Source organism: Oncorhynchus nerka, linkage group LG16 (genome assembly GCF_034236695.1).
Source record: "Oncorhynchus nerka isolate Pitt River linkage group LG16, Oner_Uvic_2.0, whole genome shotgun sequence".
Classification (NCBI taxonomy): Eukaryota; Metazoa; Chordata; class Actinopteri; order Salmoniformes; family Salmonidae; genus Oncorhynchus; species Oncorhynchus nerka.
This window is the reverse complement of record NC_088411.1, coordinates 24,715,286-24,732,532: the sequence shown is the minus strand read 5'-3', so window position 1 is coordinate 24,732,532 and position 17,247 is coordinate 24,715,286. Positions and strand designations below refer to the sequence as shown.

General features: G+C 42.6%; 1 protein-coding gene across 1 annotated transcript; it reads left to right on the top strand.

The window, feature by feature from the left end:
* Nucleotide 1: 1 nt before the first annotated feature.
* lsm12b (LSM12 homolog b) lies at nucleotides 2–4,986 on the top strand. The gene is made up of 5 exons (XM_029685200.1): nucleotides 2–331; nucleotides 2,672–2,805; nucleotides 3,407–3,516; nucleotides 4,060–4,186; nucleotides 4,353–4,986. The coding sequence occupies exons 1-5, from the start codon at nucleotides 205–207 to the stop codon at nucleotides 4,443–4,445; spliced, it is 591 nt and encodes a 196-aa protein (XP_029541060.1). The 5' UTR covers nucleotides 2–204; the 3' UTR covers nucleotides 4,446–4,986.
* The last annotated feature ends 12,261 nt before the right edge of the window (nucleotides 4,987–17,247 follow it).

The window sequence follows — 17,247 nt, the reverse complement described above, 5'->3', positions numbered from 1 at the left end:
TTTTACTTTAGAGAGGAAACCCTAGAATATACTATTCTTGGTAAAAATCATAATGTAATGCTAAAATACCAGCTACGGTGGAATTAATGACAACCGTGAGATGGGACGTAACTACGTAATTTGCCACGCCCCGAAGTCGTCCAAGTGACGAGATCACGTACTAATCTGACGTACGACTGGCGCTCCGGTTTCCTGGCGGAGAAGATGGCGGCTCCTGGACCGGGGGAGTATTTTAGCGTCGGAAGCCATGTCTCTTGTCTCACTTGCTTGGGCCAGCGTCTGCAAGGAGAGGTGGTGGCCTTCGACTACCAGTCCAAGATGTTGACTTTGAGTATCCTTTCTCAATTTTAGGATGCCATTGTATCATTGGCCTGTTTGCCTGCAAGGGCATGTGTCAAATAGTGATCCGCGCAGGCGTAATTAGTAGTACCGTAGCTTTGTACCCCATGAAAAATTGTAATACCATTCATTAAGATTGTCTGAGTCGTACGCTCCTGCATCCGTATTACATTTGGTTAATGTTGATGTTTTGTTTGCTCTGAGTGCTTAGCTATTTTTTACATGTGTTGTGATCCATGGTAGAACTGCTTATCCTCGACTAGGATCACTATTTGGCAGAATCCAGTATGGCATGGCATCATGGCAGATTCACTAACTGTAAATGGTATAATTCATATTGGCTAGCGTGACAGTCTTGCTAGATAGTTAACTTAGCTAGCAAACTGACCATCGCAGAGGCTTTTTTAAACAGACCACCTGACTGATTGCATACATATCAATAAAAAAATGGCAACACAGAATTTCGTTGCACCTCTATGCTAACTAGCAGCTAGGTAGCTCATGCTAGCTTTAGATAGCCAACATATTACGGGACCTTTTGGCGCTGTCTTTATGTTTGATATTTGTAAGTGTCAGTCATCAAATCTAACTATCACGGCATGATTGATTGTCAAAGTTAGTGACGTTACATATTCTGACAGAAACGGCATAACGCTAGCTAATTTACAAGCTAATCATGTTGGCCGACTATGGCTTTTCAATACACCTTGGCCCAAGTAGCTAGCTGAAAAAGCTATGGATATTTCTCTTCTCAATCCACACTCCTCAGGGTGGGCGCGGGGACCACCTTGCATGGGCTCCAGTGACAGGTTGTCACATGCGTGCTTCTATTGCTAGCCTTTCAACTATATTTCTTTCTGCTAGCTATATCAGTCCACTGAGACTGGATCTGTAATTTAGCACCCACAGAGCATTTGAATTGAGTAGGAGAGAACCGGTTGGTGTCAAATAGTGGCAGACCAGAAGGACCCCATCAGGAACAAAGCAAGTAAAAAATGTAACCACAATTGCAATTAATTCCTTTTGGTTAAAGCCAGTGTTGTAGTATGTGATTGAATGTTTTGTGGATGAAGAGCTGAATAGAATAGCATCTGTGTTTTGTTTAGATGTCATGATTGAAGTGACCAGTCCGCACCGCTGATGAGGGATGTCCAGCATCTTGCCATGTTTCCTGGGAATTTTTTACAAGCTATCCAGAGGTGTAGATATACCTTCAGGAGAATGTGTGTATTGTCAGTATTTAGGCCTAGACGTTCAATACTAAGCTAGGCCCTATGTTGTGGAAGGACACACCATCTCTGCATTTAGTGCCTTATGTTGTGCATTCTTTTATTTTGTTCCATTCATGCCTCAACCTTCTTTAGGATGCTTGCTGTCATTCATTGTCATGCTACAACGTGTGTATGTGGATCCAGGCTACTACAGGTGGCAGCATTGCCCTTGGTTGTCATTTCAGCTGACTGACAGTACTGCCACTGACTGATAGGCCTGCCCAAACCTTACCTCAGTGTCTTACTACAGCCGCTGGTGGAGTGCTATACGTCTGGCAAGTGAAACCACTCTATTACAGTGAGCTATGGTGTTGATGTTGTCTGATATATTTTACATTTTAATAGGGATAATAGACCATCATATTTCAATGTTAAAGATTCTAATGCTGCTGATGGTGATGTCATACTTGCTCAGTCAAATACCCGTAGAGGAGTAGAAGGCGCTCAACCAACGTGAGATGAGGTGCAACCAAAGAAATCATAAGAGCATTTGGAAGGAATAGGCATGACTCTCACGTGAGCGACATGCTTATTCCTTCCAAATGCTCAGTTGTGCAATTTTCATTTTACACTTACATTTGAGTCATTTAGCAGACAATCTTACCCAGAGCGACTTAGTTAGTGCATTCGTCTTAAGATAGCTATGTGAGACAACCACATGTCACAGTAAGTACATTTCCCCTCAAAGTAGCTATCAGCAAAGTCAGAGCTAGTAAGAAACAAGTTAAGTGCGAGTGTTAGTTCCAGAAATGTTTTATTTTATATTTTATGCACACCTACTCTGCCCAAAACAATGAACTTAAAATGTCATGACATCTGTATGTGCCTGCCCATTATAATGTATACTTGCTCAGGTAGTTTTATAGCAGTATATGGATGTATGCAGTCTGGAACTTTGATATAATGGGGTGTTTTTGTATAGACCAAGAATGTGAACTCTATATTTATCCATGTCTTGAGATTCTTTGAATGTCACTGATGCTCTAGTCTAGTACACCAACTGTCATGTGTGCATGTTACTACCTTTACAGTTTGTTTACCTTGACTTGAGTTCCTCCCAGAATGTGCTCCCTCCAGTGGGAAGACAAACCTCAACGACGTCATCCTGATCAATTTAGCCTATGTTTCTGAAGTGGATATAATAAATGACCGCACTGAAACTCTTCCTCCTCTAGCATCACTGAATGTTAGCAAGGTAGGCCCTCATCTGCTGTCATACTGTAGGTCCCTCAAATTCAGCCAGTTCCACTGCTTTTTTTTACATTCTTCCCCACTAATCAAGGACTGATTTAGACCTGGGATACCAGGTTGATGCAATTCATTATCAGGTAGAACAGAACAGTTTTTGTAGTCTGCTAAATGACTATTTGTGTAGCCTATGCTTCAGTCTTAAAGTGCTTATTATTAGCCTATTTGTATGGAAAACTAAATATTAACAGGCCCAGTGTGGGTTTACTTATGATGATGACATGAGATACATTTGTCACCCGTCTCAAATAACCACCCATCTGTGTCAGTCATTGTTAAATCTTCCTTGTCAACTTTCTCATCTCACAAGCATTTTGCTACATTTGCATTAACATTGCTAACCATGTGTATGTGACCAATAAAATTTGATTTGATGTTTCTGGTCAAGGTTGTCAATTGTGTTTTCAATTGAGGGCGAGAGTTGCGTTTCACGCCTATTCTCTTCAAATGCTCTTATAGTTTGTGGTTGTACCTCAACGCACATTGGTTGAGTGCCTTTTACTCCAGATCCCCTCCTAACTTTCTCCTCTCTGCCATCTTCCTCCCAGCTTGCCAATCGGGCACGGTCAGAGAAGGAGGACAAGCTGTCCCAAGCCTATGCAATCAGTGCTGGGGTTTCTGCGGAGGGCCAGCTGCTATTCCAGACTATTCACAAAACGTAAGTGCCTTTTTACATTTTTATTCAATGAACTTGATTAATTCCTGAGGGGCAGAGAATCAGTGGTTGGAATAGGATACAATTAAGAATTACTGGCTAACTAATATGGGCAGTTGATTTGAGGACAAAATTGAAATAGTAGGGAAAAAATAGTTTATTGTTCAATTTTCCTCATTGTCCATGGAAATGGGCCTACTGAATCGTCTTTTTTCAGTCATATTGGCTACGTTTAGGCAGGTGCCGTTTGAGGTCTTGACCTGATTTGGCTCTTAAGCTTAATTTAAATTGTCAAGCAGCGGGAACAACAATCTAATCCGACACCTCAGTTTTTCCCCACAATGCAGATGCAGAATTTATACCGGTGTGATTGGTCAACCATAAATAAATAAAATTATTACAATTGAGATTTCATGCTTTATTTAGAAACATCAGAATAGAACACCTTGTTTCAATATACTTGATTCCTCAGCTCAAGGTCAGGGACTGTTTTACCAGTAAAATGTTTCCAGATGTTAATCTAATGATGTGTACTGTGTTCTGCAGCATCAAAGACTGTAAATGGCAGGAGAAGAACATACTGGTCATGGACGATGTTGTAATTTCGCCACCATACCAGGCTGATAACTGCAAAGGCAAAGAGGGAAGCGCTTTAAGTCATGTACGCAAAATAGTGAGTATCACCTACCTACTACTACTACTACTACATCTGTCATTGTTGTGAATTATGATAGTTTAAATGTAATTTGCTTTTTTATTTCTTACAAATAACTTTTGATACAATGGCATATAGAATTGGATTATGCATCAAGTGTTCTTCTTCTGTTGTTCCTCTGTAGGTTGAGAAACATTTTAGAGACGTGGAAAGGCAGAAGTCCATGCAACGTTCACAAGCACAGCAAACACAGAAGGACACCACCTTATCTTCTTGAGCCGGCACAGGGCAGCGTGGGTCCGGCCAGCCAGGGTAGGCAACACGGCGGGGGACAGGAAGGCTGCACGGCTGGCAGTGTGTCCCCACTGCCGGACAAGGTTGGCATTCCTAGCCCTCGGTGTCAGAGACCAGGAAGATACAGCGCTGAGGGGCCCTGGTATTCCAGAAGATCAAACCATTTATGAAAAAGACAACAAAAAAATAAAGAGGAAAAGAGTTAATCTTAAATTAGACTTTATAAATAATTTAAAACATAAACCATGAAGCAACCATAGTTTCCTTTAACTAACTTCATCATCGTCTCACTCATCCCCCCCATCCATTCATCGTCCTCCCCATCCACCCTCAATTTCATTTCTTCAGAAAGAGAAAATAGAGCAGTCAGAAAGGCTTGTTAGCTTTATTTTCTGTCATTTCCTTTTTGCTGTATCCCATGTTCTACAATTGTCTGTTTTCTGTATTTTAAACAAAATGTGACTTGAAATGCCACACTTTAAAAATACATTTTCTAAAATAAAAGTAACAAAAATTCTGACTAATACTGTAATTTCAATCGCTTTTTGTGAGGCAAGGAAACATAATTTATTTTCTGTTGGTAGGACTTTAATTTTTGCTATGACTTTGTATATATGGAACATTGTAGAATATCACAAATTGTCTCTGCAAAAGAATGGTCACTCAATAGTGCAGTAGGCCTAGCCTCGTGAAACCAGACTGACCACTGCGCTCACGTTTAATTTCACGTGGAGTGAAACCGGATGTGAGCTATCACGAGATCGGTCTGGTTTCACAAGGCTGTAGTAGGCTACCGTTTAATCATGACTGTATTCAATGTGCATGGTCATACCTGGCAAGCCACCCATTATACACCAACTAAAACATGTTAGTGGCTTTGGTGGCATATAAGTAAAATTATCTATCACATAAATTGTTCAATTCCCATTTGCTATAATTTGACAACACTGCAATTAGAATTGCTCTAGTTATTTTCTCTATTTTGGAATAGATTTGATTAGAGAACTGTCCTCACAGAATCCCTTGATTACCTGGATATTCAATTAATTATTCAAATTGGTAAAGGATTATTGTTTCTCTCACGTTGCCCGGTAGTCAAATATTACACGCTGCTGTGCTTGCTGCTTCAGAGTACTCCGAACGGATGATGAACAAAATAAGTGAAGGGAGGCCAAGTTGTCATTCAAATGGACTGTAATTTTGGTGTCTGTGACGGTAAGGTAGGAAGTGGGAATCTGCAGGTAATGTCATTACATTCCACTGGGTACCTGCTGGTCTAATCTGAAGTCTAATAGTGGAGAAGACCGATTCACGGACTGTGGTGGAGATACGATTGGACTAGGGTACCTTAATTTTCCAGGATTTCCTGTTGAGGTAAGAATAACTCTTTATATTGTATATTTTGATTGCAAAATGTTGATATAGATTTACAGGACTAAGTACTTGTTAATGAATCTACATAAACTTTTTTGTTGGCAAACCTATGTACAAAAGTGCTAATCTCATCAATGTTCTGGAAGTCATGGGTTTTATATTGTGGAAAACATTCCTATTTTGGGGATCCACTCAAAATTGACCATATCTGACATTGCTGCCTGATGTTCAATCTAATCAGGAATGTTCAATGTTCACCAACAGCATCAACTGAACTGTACACATGACAATTTTTCCCCCATTACTACAGAGTGTGTATTTTTTTCCCATTAGAAAAACAGAATCAACAGCATCTTAGACCAACAACATCTTGGGGGATCCAGGTTGTGAATATCACTTGTAAACAGTGACTGATACATCCTCCAGATTCATAAATGAGACCTCTACATGTACGACACAGCTTATCCACTATACTAGACCTGGCTGACAATCACTATGTCCGGGGCCATCAAGATAGTTAGTGCTATCCAGAAAACTTGGGACGTCCCTAACCTAATCCTAACATTAACCCATACCTAAACTTAACCCTTACCTTAATGTCAGTTGGGACATCAGAGTCCCTTTTAGACTTAATTTTTAAGGTGTCCCCACTAATGCCTGTGCTACGAAGCCTCATACCTGGTGGACTGTAAGTCTTGTGCCTTCCCCCACATCCCTGACGGTGTGGCTCCTGGACCTGAGTAGTAAAAAGCTGACAGCTACAGAGTGACTCCTTCACTGGGATCTGGTAGCTTCGCATCCTCCTGACCTCACAGGATGATCTGCAGACTCTAATCAAATTGTATTTGTCACATGCCGAATACAACCGTGAAATGCTTACTTATAAGCCCTTAATCAACAATGCAGTTTTAAGAAAAGAGAAAAAAATTGTTAAAATATTTAGTAAAACAAACTGAAATTTTAAAAAATCTATCCAGATGCTGCACTCCCAGTGGCCGGTGATTTTAATGCAGGAAAACTGAATCCGTTTCACCTCATTTCTACCTGCATGTCACGTGTGCAACTAGAGGTGAAAAACCTTTACTCCACACACAGAATGCATACAAAGCTATCCCTTGCCCTCCATTTGGCAAATCTGACCATGACAGGACTAGAATATGTTCTGGGATTCATCCGATGGCATTGAAGAGTTTACCACATCAGTCACCAGCTACATTAATAAGTGCTAAAGTATATAATCGTAAAGTGTTGGTTTCATGAACTGAAATAAAAGATCACAGTCATGTTCCATATGCACAAAAAGCGTATTTCTCTCATTTTGTGCACAAATTTGTTTACATCTGTTAGTGAGTATTTTTCCTTTTCCAAGATAATTAATCCACCTGACAGATGTGGCATATCAAGAAGCTGATTAAACAGCATGATCATTACACAGGTGCACCTTGTGGACAATAAAAGGCCACCCTAAAATGTGTAGTCTTGTCACACAACACAATGCCACAGATCAGCATGAAGAAAAGACTGGGAAAAAAGGGTGAGGAGGGCGGGGTGCCTTGTAAGAATTCGCTGATGAGTAGGTGCACGGGACCAACTGTCAAGTGTGTTCACTGACATTTTCAACCTCTCCCAGACCGAGTCTGTAATACCTACATGTTTCAAAGTGAAGGTAACCTGCCTAAAATGATTACAGCCCCGACGTAAATGATTCACGTCGCTAGCCATGAAGTGCTTTGAAAGGCTGGTCATGGCTCACATCAACACCATTATCCCAGAAACCCTAGACCCACTCCAATTCGCACACCGCCCCAACAGGTCCACAAATGACGCAATCTCAGGCGCACTCCACACTGCCCTTTCCCACCTGGACAAAAGGAGCACCTATGTTAGAATGCTGTTCATTCACTACAGCTCAGCGTTGAACACCATAGTACCCATAAAGCTCATTAAGCTAAGGACCCTGGGACTAAACACCTTCTACAACTGGAACCTGGGTTTCCTGACGGGCTGCCCCCAGGTGGTAAGGGTAGGCAACAACACATCTGCCACGCTGATCCTCAACACTGGGGCCCCTCAGGGGTACGTGCTTAGTCCCCTCCTGTATTCCCTGTTCACCCACAACTGTGTGGCCAAGCACGACTCCAACACCATCATTAAGTTTGCTAACGACACAATGATGAGACAGCCTATAGGGAGGAGGTCAGAGACCTGGCAGTGTGGTGCCAGGACTACAACCTCTCCCTCAACATGAGCAAGACAAAGGCACGGATCGTGGACTATAGGAAAAGGAGGGCCGAACAGGCCCCCATTAATCGACGGGGCTGAAGTGGAGCGGTCGAGAGATTCAAGTTTGTTGGTGTCCACATCACCAACAAACTATCATGGTCCAAACACACCAAGACAGTCGTGAAGAGGACATGACAACACCTTTTCCGCCTCAGGAGACTGAAAGGATTTGGCATGGGACCCCAGATCCTCAAAGTTGTACAGCTGCACCATAGAGAGCATCCTGTCCGGTTGCATCCCCGCCTGGTATGGCAACTGCTCGGCATCTGTCCGTAAGGCGCTACAGATGGTAGTGCGTACTTCCCAGTACATCACTGTGGCCAAGCTTCCTGCCATCCAGGACCTATATACTAGGCAGTGTCAGAGGAAGGCCCCAAAAATGGTCAAAGACTACAGTCAATCCTGTCATAGAATAGTCTATCTGTTACAGCACGGCAATCGGTACCAGAGCGCCAAGTCTAGGACCAAAAGGCTCCTTAACAGCTTCTACCCCCAAGCAATAAGATTGCTGAAAAATGTATCAAATGATCACCCGGACTATGTACATTGACCCCCCCTTGTTTTTACTCTGCTACTACTCGCTGTCTATTATCTATGAATAGTCACTTTACCAATTACCTCGACTAACCTGTACCCCGCACAATGAGTCGGTACCAGTACACCCTGTATATAGCCTCGTTATTATGTCATTTTCTTGTTACTTTTATAATTTATAAAAAAATGTACTTTGATTTATTTAGTAAATATTTTCCTAACTCCATTGTTGGTTAAGGGCTTGTAAGTAAGCATTTAATGTTAAGGTCGACACCTGTTGTATTTGGCGCATGTGACAAATACAATTTGATTTGTTGTCTCAAGTTTTAAGGGAGTGTGAAATTGGCATGCTGACTGCAGGAATGTCCACCAGAGCTGTTGCCAAATAATTGCATGTTCATTTCTCTACCATAAGCAGACTCTAACGTAATTCTAGAGAATTTGGCAGTACGTCCAACCAGCCTCACAACCGCTGACCACGTGTAACCATGCCAGCACAGGACCTCCACATCCGCCGTATTCACCTGCGGGATCGCAGCCACCCGGACAGCACATATCACAAGGATATGTACACAATTCCTGGAAGCTGAAAATGTCCCAGTTCTTCCATGGCCTGCATGCTCACCAGACATGTCATCCATTGAGCACGTTTGGGATGCTCTTGATCAACATGTGTTCCAGTTCTTGCCAATATCCAGCAACTTCACACAGCCATTGAAGAGGAGTGGGACAATATTCCACAGGCCACGATCAACAGTCTGCCAAACTCTATGCGAAGGAGATATCGCGCTGTATGAGGCAAATGGTGGTCACACCAGATACTGACTGGTTTTTGGATCCAAGCCCCTACTTAAAAAAAAAAAAGTATGTGTGACCAACGTGAGTCATTCTTTACTTTTTGGATTATTTGTTTCCATTTTATAACATTTTGTCTTATATATTTTCACTTTGTCATATTGTTACCTTTTGTTGAATAATTTCTCATACAGCATATCATTAAGAATCTTTATTTTCCAGGCCCTATCATCCCTTTCTTTCCTGGAGAGGTTGGATCTGAGCTACAACCAGCTTCGGTGGCTCCTGCCTTTCTTCTCCCACAGCCTGTTCTCTCTTCTGGAGCTCTGCCTAGACCAAAACAGCTGGACGTCCTGGGCCTGGAGAAGTTTGAGAACCTCAGGAAACTGCACCTCAGCCACAACCACCTCCTGGATGATGGCACTCGGGGCTCTGAGGGAACTGTCCTGCCTCCGCCACCTCAACCTCCAGGTTGATATTTCATGTCATCTTGTTTGTCTTCAGTTCAGAATATGTGCAATTTGATTATTGTGTTGTCCTGAAACAATAAAAAATGAAATATTGAAAAAATATATAACCTGCAGGGGAACCAGGTCGCTGTCCCGAAAGAGGGTTTGCTGATCAGGCAGCAAGGTCTAGCGGTACTGCCAGTGTGTGCTATTAAAACCTGTTATGTGTATATTTTGGCCATTTAGGAAAATCTCTTATAATATATGCCATTTAGCAGACACTTTTATCCAAGACTTAATCATGTGTGCATACGTATAGCTAATAAATAAAAATCAATGTTACGTATGGGTGATCCCAGGAATCGAACCCACTATCCTGGCGTTACAAGCACCAAGCTCTACCAACTGAGCTTCAAATGACCTTTATCCAGCTAAAACAAAATAATTAAAATAAATTATCTAAAGGGAAGCTTCACCGCTAGACACTTTGGAGTGTTTTTCTAGTCTCCCTACATAATTATGAGTGATGAGAGGGTGTTTCAGACAGGCCCTGGGAAAGTTCAACCAATTGGCTATTTGATTGAGCCTGCTATCTGATCTAAAATTGAATGGTGTCATATTTTAGAGAAATTATTACATTTACATTACATTTAAGTCATTTAGCAGACGCTCTTATCCAGAGCGACTTACAAATTGGTGCATTCACCTTATGACATCCAGTGGAACAGTAGTGCATCTAAATCTTTTAAGGGGGGAGGGGGGGTGAGAGGGATTACTTTATCCTATCCTAGGTATTCCTTAAAGAGGTGGGGTTTCAGGTGTCTCCAGAAGGTGGTGATTGACTCCGCTGTCCTGGCGTCGTGAGGGAGTTTGTTCCATCATTGGGGGGCCAGAGCAGCGAACAGTTTTGACTGGGCTGAGCGGGAACTGTACTTCCTCAGTGGTAGGGAGGCGAGCAGGCCAGGGGTGGATGAACGCAGTGCCCTTGTTTGGGTGTAGGGCCTGATCAGAGCCTGGAGGTACTGAGGTGCCGTTTTGCTGATTGCACGATCACTTCACGCTAACAGCGAGTAGATATGGTTGGCCTTGATCAATAGAGCAATTTTTTTAATTTCACCTTTATTTAACCAGGTAAGCTAGTTGAGAACAAGTTCTCATTTACAACTGTGACCTGGCCAAGATAAAGCAAAGCAGTGCGACAGAAACAACAACACAGAGTTACACATGGAATAAACAAGTGTACAGTCAATAACACAATAGAAAAAAAGAGAGTCTATATACAGTGTGTGCAAATGGCATGCGGTAAGGCAATAAATAGGCCATAGTAGCAAAATAATTACAATTTAGCAGATTAACACTGGAGTGATAGATGAGCAGATGTTGGTGTGTAAGTAGTGATACTGGTGTGCAAAAGAGCAGCAAAGTAAATAAAAACAATATGGGGATGAGGTAAGTAGATTGGGTGGGCTATTCACAGATGGACCATGTACAGCTGCAGCGATCGGTTAGCTGCTCATATAGCCGATGTTTAAAGTTAGTGAGGGAAATGTAAGTCTTCAGCGATTTTTGAAAGTCTACACATTGTAGTTATCAGATTTACATCAAAATGTTGCAAATCTTATCTCAAACATTAAACTTATCTTAAACATGAAACTATTTGTGAGAAGATAAAATGTTATTTTAAACTTATGCTCAATCAGTAACCCCACCCACGGGAGCACAGACATTGGCTAGAAGGATGAAACACGCCCCTTCTCCTCCCCAGTACAAAAGCCCCATTAACGATCATTAATATTTAGTTCCAGAAATCTGAGGACTGCTCTCCTAACGTTTAGAAGGATGAATGAGCAGTATGGCTGGTGGCATTGTCATGCTGGAGGGTCATGTCAAGATGAGCCTGTAGGAAGGGTACCACATGAGGGAGGAGGATGTCTTCCCTGTAGCGCAGGTGTTGAGATTGCCTGCAATGACAACAAGCTCAGTCCGATGATGCTGTGACATACCACCCCAGACCATGACGGATCCTCCACCTCCAAATCGATCCCGCTCCAGAGTACACGCCTTGGTGTAACGCTCATTCCTTCGAAGACAAACGAGAATCCGACCATCACCCCTGGTGAGACAAAACCGCGACTCGTTAGTGAAGAGCACTTTTTGCCATTCCTGTCTGATCCAGCGATGGTGGGTTTGTGCCCATAGGCAACATTGTTGCCGGTGATGTCTGGTGAGGAACTGCCTTACAACAGGCCTACAAGCCCTCAGTCCAGCCTCTCTCAACCTATTGCGGACAGTCTGAGCACTGATGGAGGGATTGTGCGTTCCTGGTGTAACTCGGGCAGTTGTTGCCATCCTGTGCCTGTCCCGCAGGTGTGATGTTCGGATGTACCGATTCTGTGCAGGTAGTGTTAAACGTGGTCTGCCACTGCGTGGATGATCAACTGTCCGTCCTGTCTCTCTGTAGCACTGTCTTAGGTGTTTCACAGTACGGACATTGCAATTTATTGCCCTGGCCACATCTGCAGTCCTCATGCCTCCTTGCAGTATGCCTAAGGCACGTTCACTCAGAATAGCAGGGACCCTGGGCATCTTTCTTTTGGTGTTTTTCAGAGTCAGTAGAAAGGCTTCTTTAGTGTCCTATGTTTTCATAACTGTGACCTTAATTGCCTACTGTCTGTAAGCTGTTAGTGTCTTAACGATCATTCCACAGGTGCATGTTCTTTAATTGTTTATAGTTCAATGAACAAGCATGGAAAACAGTGTTTAAATCCTTTACAATGAAGTGTGTGAAGTTATTTGTATTTTTTATGAATTATCTTTGAAAGACCGGGTCCTGAAAAAGGGATGTTTCTTTTTTTGCTGAGTTTACTTATCAAATCAAATGTATTTATATAGCCCTTCTTACATCAGCTGATATCTCAAAGTGCTGTACAGAAACTCAATCTAAAACCCCAAACAGCAAGCAATGCAGGTGTAGAAGCACAGTGGCTAGGAAAAACTCCCTAGAAAGGCCAAAACCTAGGAATAAACCTAGAGAGGAACCAGGCTGAGGGGTGGCCAGTCCTCTTCTGGCTGTGCTGGGTGGAGATTATAACAGAACATGGCCTAGATGTTCAAATGTTCATAAATAACCAGCATGGTCAAATAATAATAATCACAGTAGTTGTTGAGGGTGCAACAAGTCAGCACCTCAGGAGTAAATGTCAGTTGGCATTTCATAGCCGATCATTAAGAGTATCTATACCGCTCCTGCTGTCTCTAGAGAGTTGAAAACAGCAGGTCTGGGACAGGTAGCACGTCTGGTGATCAGGTCAGGGTTCCATAGCCGCAGGCAGAACAGTTGAAACTGGAGCAGCAGCACAGCCAGGTGGACTGGGGACAGCAAGGAGTGCCAGGGTGTCCTGAGGCATGGTCCTAGGGCTCAGGTCCTCCGAGAGAGATAGAAAGAAAGAGAATTAGAGAGCATACTTAAATTCACACAGGACACCGGATAAGACAGAAGTACTCCAGATATAACAGACTGACCCTAGCCCCCCGACACAAACTACTGCAGCATAAATACTGGAGGCTGAGACAGGAGGGGTCAGAAGACACTGTGGCCCCATCTGATGATACCCCTAGACAGGGCCAAACAGGCAGGATATAACCCCACCCACTTTCCCAAAGCACAGCCCCCACACCACTAGAGGGATATCTTCAACCACCAACTTACCATCCTGAGACAAGGCCGAGTATAGCCCACAAAGATCTCCGCCACGGCACAACCCAAGCGGGGGTGCCAACCCAGACAGGAAGATCACGTGAGTGATTCAACCCACTCAAGTGACGCACCCCTCCTAGGGACGGCATGGAAGAGCACCAGTAAGCCAGTGACTCAGCCCCTGTAATAGGGTTAGAGGCAGAGAATCCCAGTGGAGAGAGGGGAACCGGCCAGGCAGAGACAGCAAGGGCGGTTCATTGCTCCAGAGCCTTTCCGTTCACCTTCACACTCCTGGGCCAGACTACACTCAATCATATGACCTACTGAAGAGCATGCTAGCCTAGTTGGACTAGGTAAATTAGCTAGCTAACATTACAATCCTGTATTGAACTTTGAAAGCCATCAGCTAAATCGTATAGCTAGCTCGCCATCTTTTGGATACACACTGTCAATTTTGCCTATGCCATGGTAGTCACAGACGGGTACCTTTGTTTGTTATATCTTTGACTAACATTAGCGAACATAAGCTAGCTAATGTTAGCAAATGAAAGTAGCTCAATCTGGTAGCCATCTATTCCACCCTTGTCTGGAAAACAATCCGTTAGAACCAGTGTACCTTCTAGACCAGGTAATAAATGTAGTCTACCCCTTTTCTCTTTTAACCTGAGTTTTACAGAGAAAAGGTCTTCTGGAGACCTTCCACAGTGCCTTACTGAAAAATACCCCAAAGCGGCAGAATTTGGGGTACACGAGCATGAGGGAGGAAAAACACCTTGCGGTTATGGAGCACAACAAGATTGTTGTTATTACAATAGTAGTAACACAACCACCGCATTCTCTCTGCAGATAAAGGCTACTATTGACAAGAATGATCTGTCAGTTAATGGGCTGGGATTACAGATAAATACTGTTTTTGCTCCATGAAGTAATCCAACAAAGTTTACGCCACCATCTTGTCTATTTCAAGTCCGCATGTCATGATGACAGACATCTGTCTCGATCAATGACAGAAGACTTGAAATAGGCAAGATCGCAGCATGCACATTGTTGGATTACTTCATGGTGCAAAAAAGTATTTTAATAATGGAGCATTTTCTAAATTCAAATGGACTCCCTGCAACTGGACACATACATTTTGAGACTCCTATTTCCACAAATTGAGGACGAAGACAACATCACCAAGCTAAGGTTGGTCAAAAAATTCTCTGTGCTACAGCAAACAGTACCTATCCTGTAACTCTCAGTGATCAACACCAAAAATCTTTAGTTAAATCACATTATTTGGTGTAATAGTCTGTAGCTAAGATAACTGGTGATCAGCAGATGAAGGTAGAGGTAGTCATAATGAAATTGCCTTTCACAAAGAAAAGAAAATACAGCATGATCAGTGCAGTAAAGTTCAGGGAATGATTGTACAGCTGTGGGAGGAGTGTTGTCATGATCAAATTGCCATTCAGCTCCTCGTGTCGTCATCTGTTTGAAATACAGCATAATGTCCAATCCATCGAGAGGGATAAAGTTCACAAGATACGGTTCTGCTACAATGACACATGCAGGCAAAGGAATTATGTTTCTCTCCATATAGAATCCACTCCAAGAAGAAGCCCAATCACTACACGGTATTGTCTGCAAGACAAAATAATTGACTCTATTGAACAGTTTGAATTACAGTTGAACTGTGCCAGCATAACATCAACATTAGCGTAGAATAGTTGAACATGCATACATGTTACATTTAGAACAATAGCTAGCCTAATATAAATAAATATTGCATAACCCTCAACCTTTGCACAGTGAACAGCCCGTACAAATGTACCTAGGTACTGTAGGCAGACAGTATCTAAATGCACAGCCATGTCTATCAGGCATGCTTAGGCAAATATTTTTTTAATAGTAAAACCAGTTTCAATTTGAAATAAATTGTTGTATTGTTTCTTCTCACTGCTATCTAGTAAACTTAGCTAGCTGGATAGCCAATAATTGTTATTTACATCTGTTTGGAATCCTATCTTGTGTCAAACCTATAAATTTTGTGAGATTGACATGCATCCACATTCATAATCATAACCAATGTCAAACCTTTTAAATTGTTATATAACTAGCTACTAAAATGATTTACAGTTGCTGATGTTACACGTTTTCTAACAAGCTACTAACGCAAGGCATGGCGCATAAGTTAGCAGGCATCAGTATAACGAGCTAGCCAACTCCAGTCGTGCTAACGTTTGCTGGTAAACCTAGCTGTAACTTTGTAGCTTCCTGTTCAATCAAATCAAAGTTTGTCACGCGTGCCGAATACAACAGGTGTAGTAGACCTTACAGTGAAAACTTACAGGCTCTAACCAATAGTGCAAAAAAGGTATTAGGTGAACAATAGGTAGAAATAAAAGAAATAAACAGTAAAAAGACAGTGAAAAATAACATTAGTGAGGCTATATACAGTAGCGGGGCTACATACAGACACCGGTTTGTCAGGCTGATTGAGGTAGTATGTACATGTAGATATGGTTAAAGTCACTATGCATATATGAAGAACAGAGAGTAGCAGTAGCGTATAAGAGGGGTTGGTGGGTGGCGGGACACAATGTAGATAGCCCGGTTAGTCAATGTGCGGGAGCACTGGTTGGTCGGGCCAATTGAGGTAGTATGTACATGAATGTATTGTAATGAAACAGCAGGAAGCAGGTCTCGAACCCTCGACCTTCGTGCCCGAGGTCCGGCGCGCTATCGACTGTGCCGCAAAAGCATGCTCATGCGACAGAGTCGATTTCCGAGCTTATAAACCCAGGGTCGTTACACTATAGTTAAAGTGACTAATCATATATGATAAACAGAGAGTAGCAGCAGCGTGAAAGAGGGATTGGGGGGGGGGCACAATGTAAATAGTCCAGGTAGTCATTTGATCACCTGTTCAAGGAGTATTATGGCTTGGGGGTAAAAACTGTTGAGAAGCCTTTTTGTCCTAGGCTTGACACTCCGGTACCGCTTGCCATGTGATAGTAGAGAGAACAGTCTATGACTGGGGTGGCTGGGGTCTTTGACCATTTTTAGGGCCTTCCTCTGACACCGCCTGGTGTAGAGGTCCTGGTTGGCAGGCAGCTTAGCCCCATTAGTAGCCATATCTAGGACTAAAGAGAAGAGGTTTTCAATTCAGATACAATAGATGTCCAATTTATAAAACCACTTCTATTTTGCCATATGACTAACTCTAGTTGTTTAGCTAACTTAGCTATCCTGCTAGATTAGCAAACAGAAAAGGTATTTGATTCCCCCTCCCACTGTTACACAGTAGTATGTTAGCCAGCAATACACACTATGGGTTTCAGTAGATGAACTAGTTAGCTAGCAGGTGGCTTGCAGGAAAAATGACTTAGTCACTGTATTTGTCATCTGCCCTCTTGGTGCTGGCATCAGCTGTAAATGAGCTTCTAGCTAAATCCAAGTCTTCAATTTCCAATCCGCTTCACTATATCTGGTTGAAACATGGTTAAATGTCACCATGTAGCTAATAGAACATCAAAAAATGCTCCCTTGTCAAATTCATGTTGATGAAAGGAATTACTTGAAGTCATTGCCGTCTGGTCAGGTCCTTCAGCTTTGCCCAAAGGATTGTGTCCCTTTCAAAAAAGCCAGCCTTGGGGGAGGGATGTGGC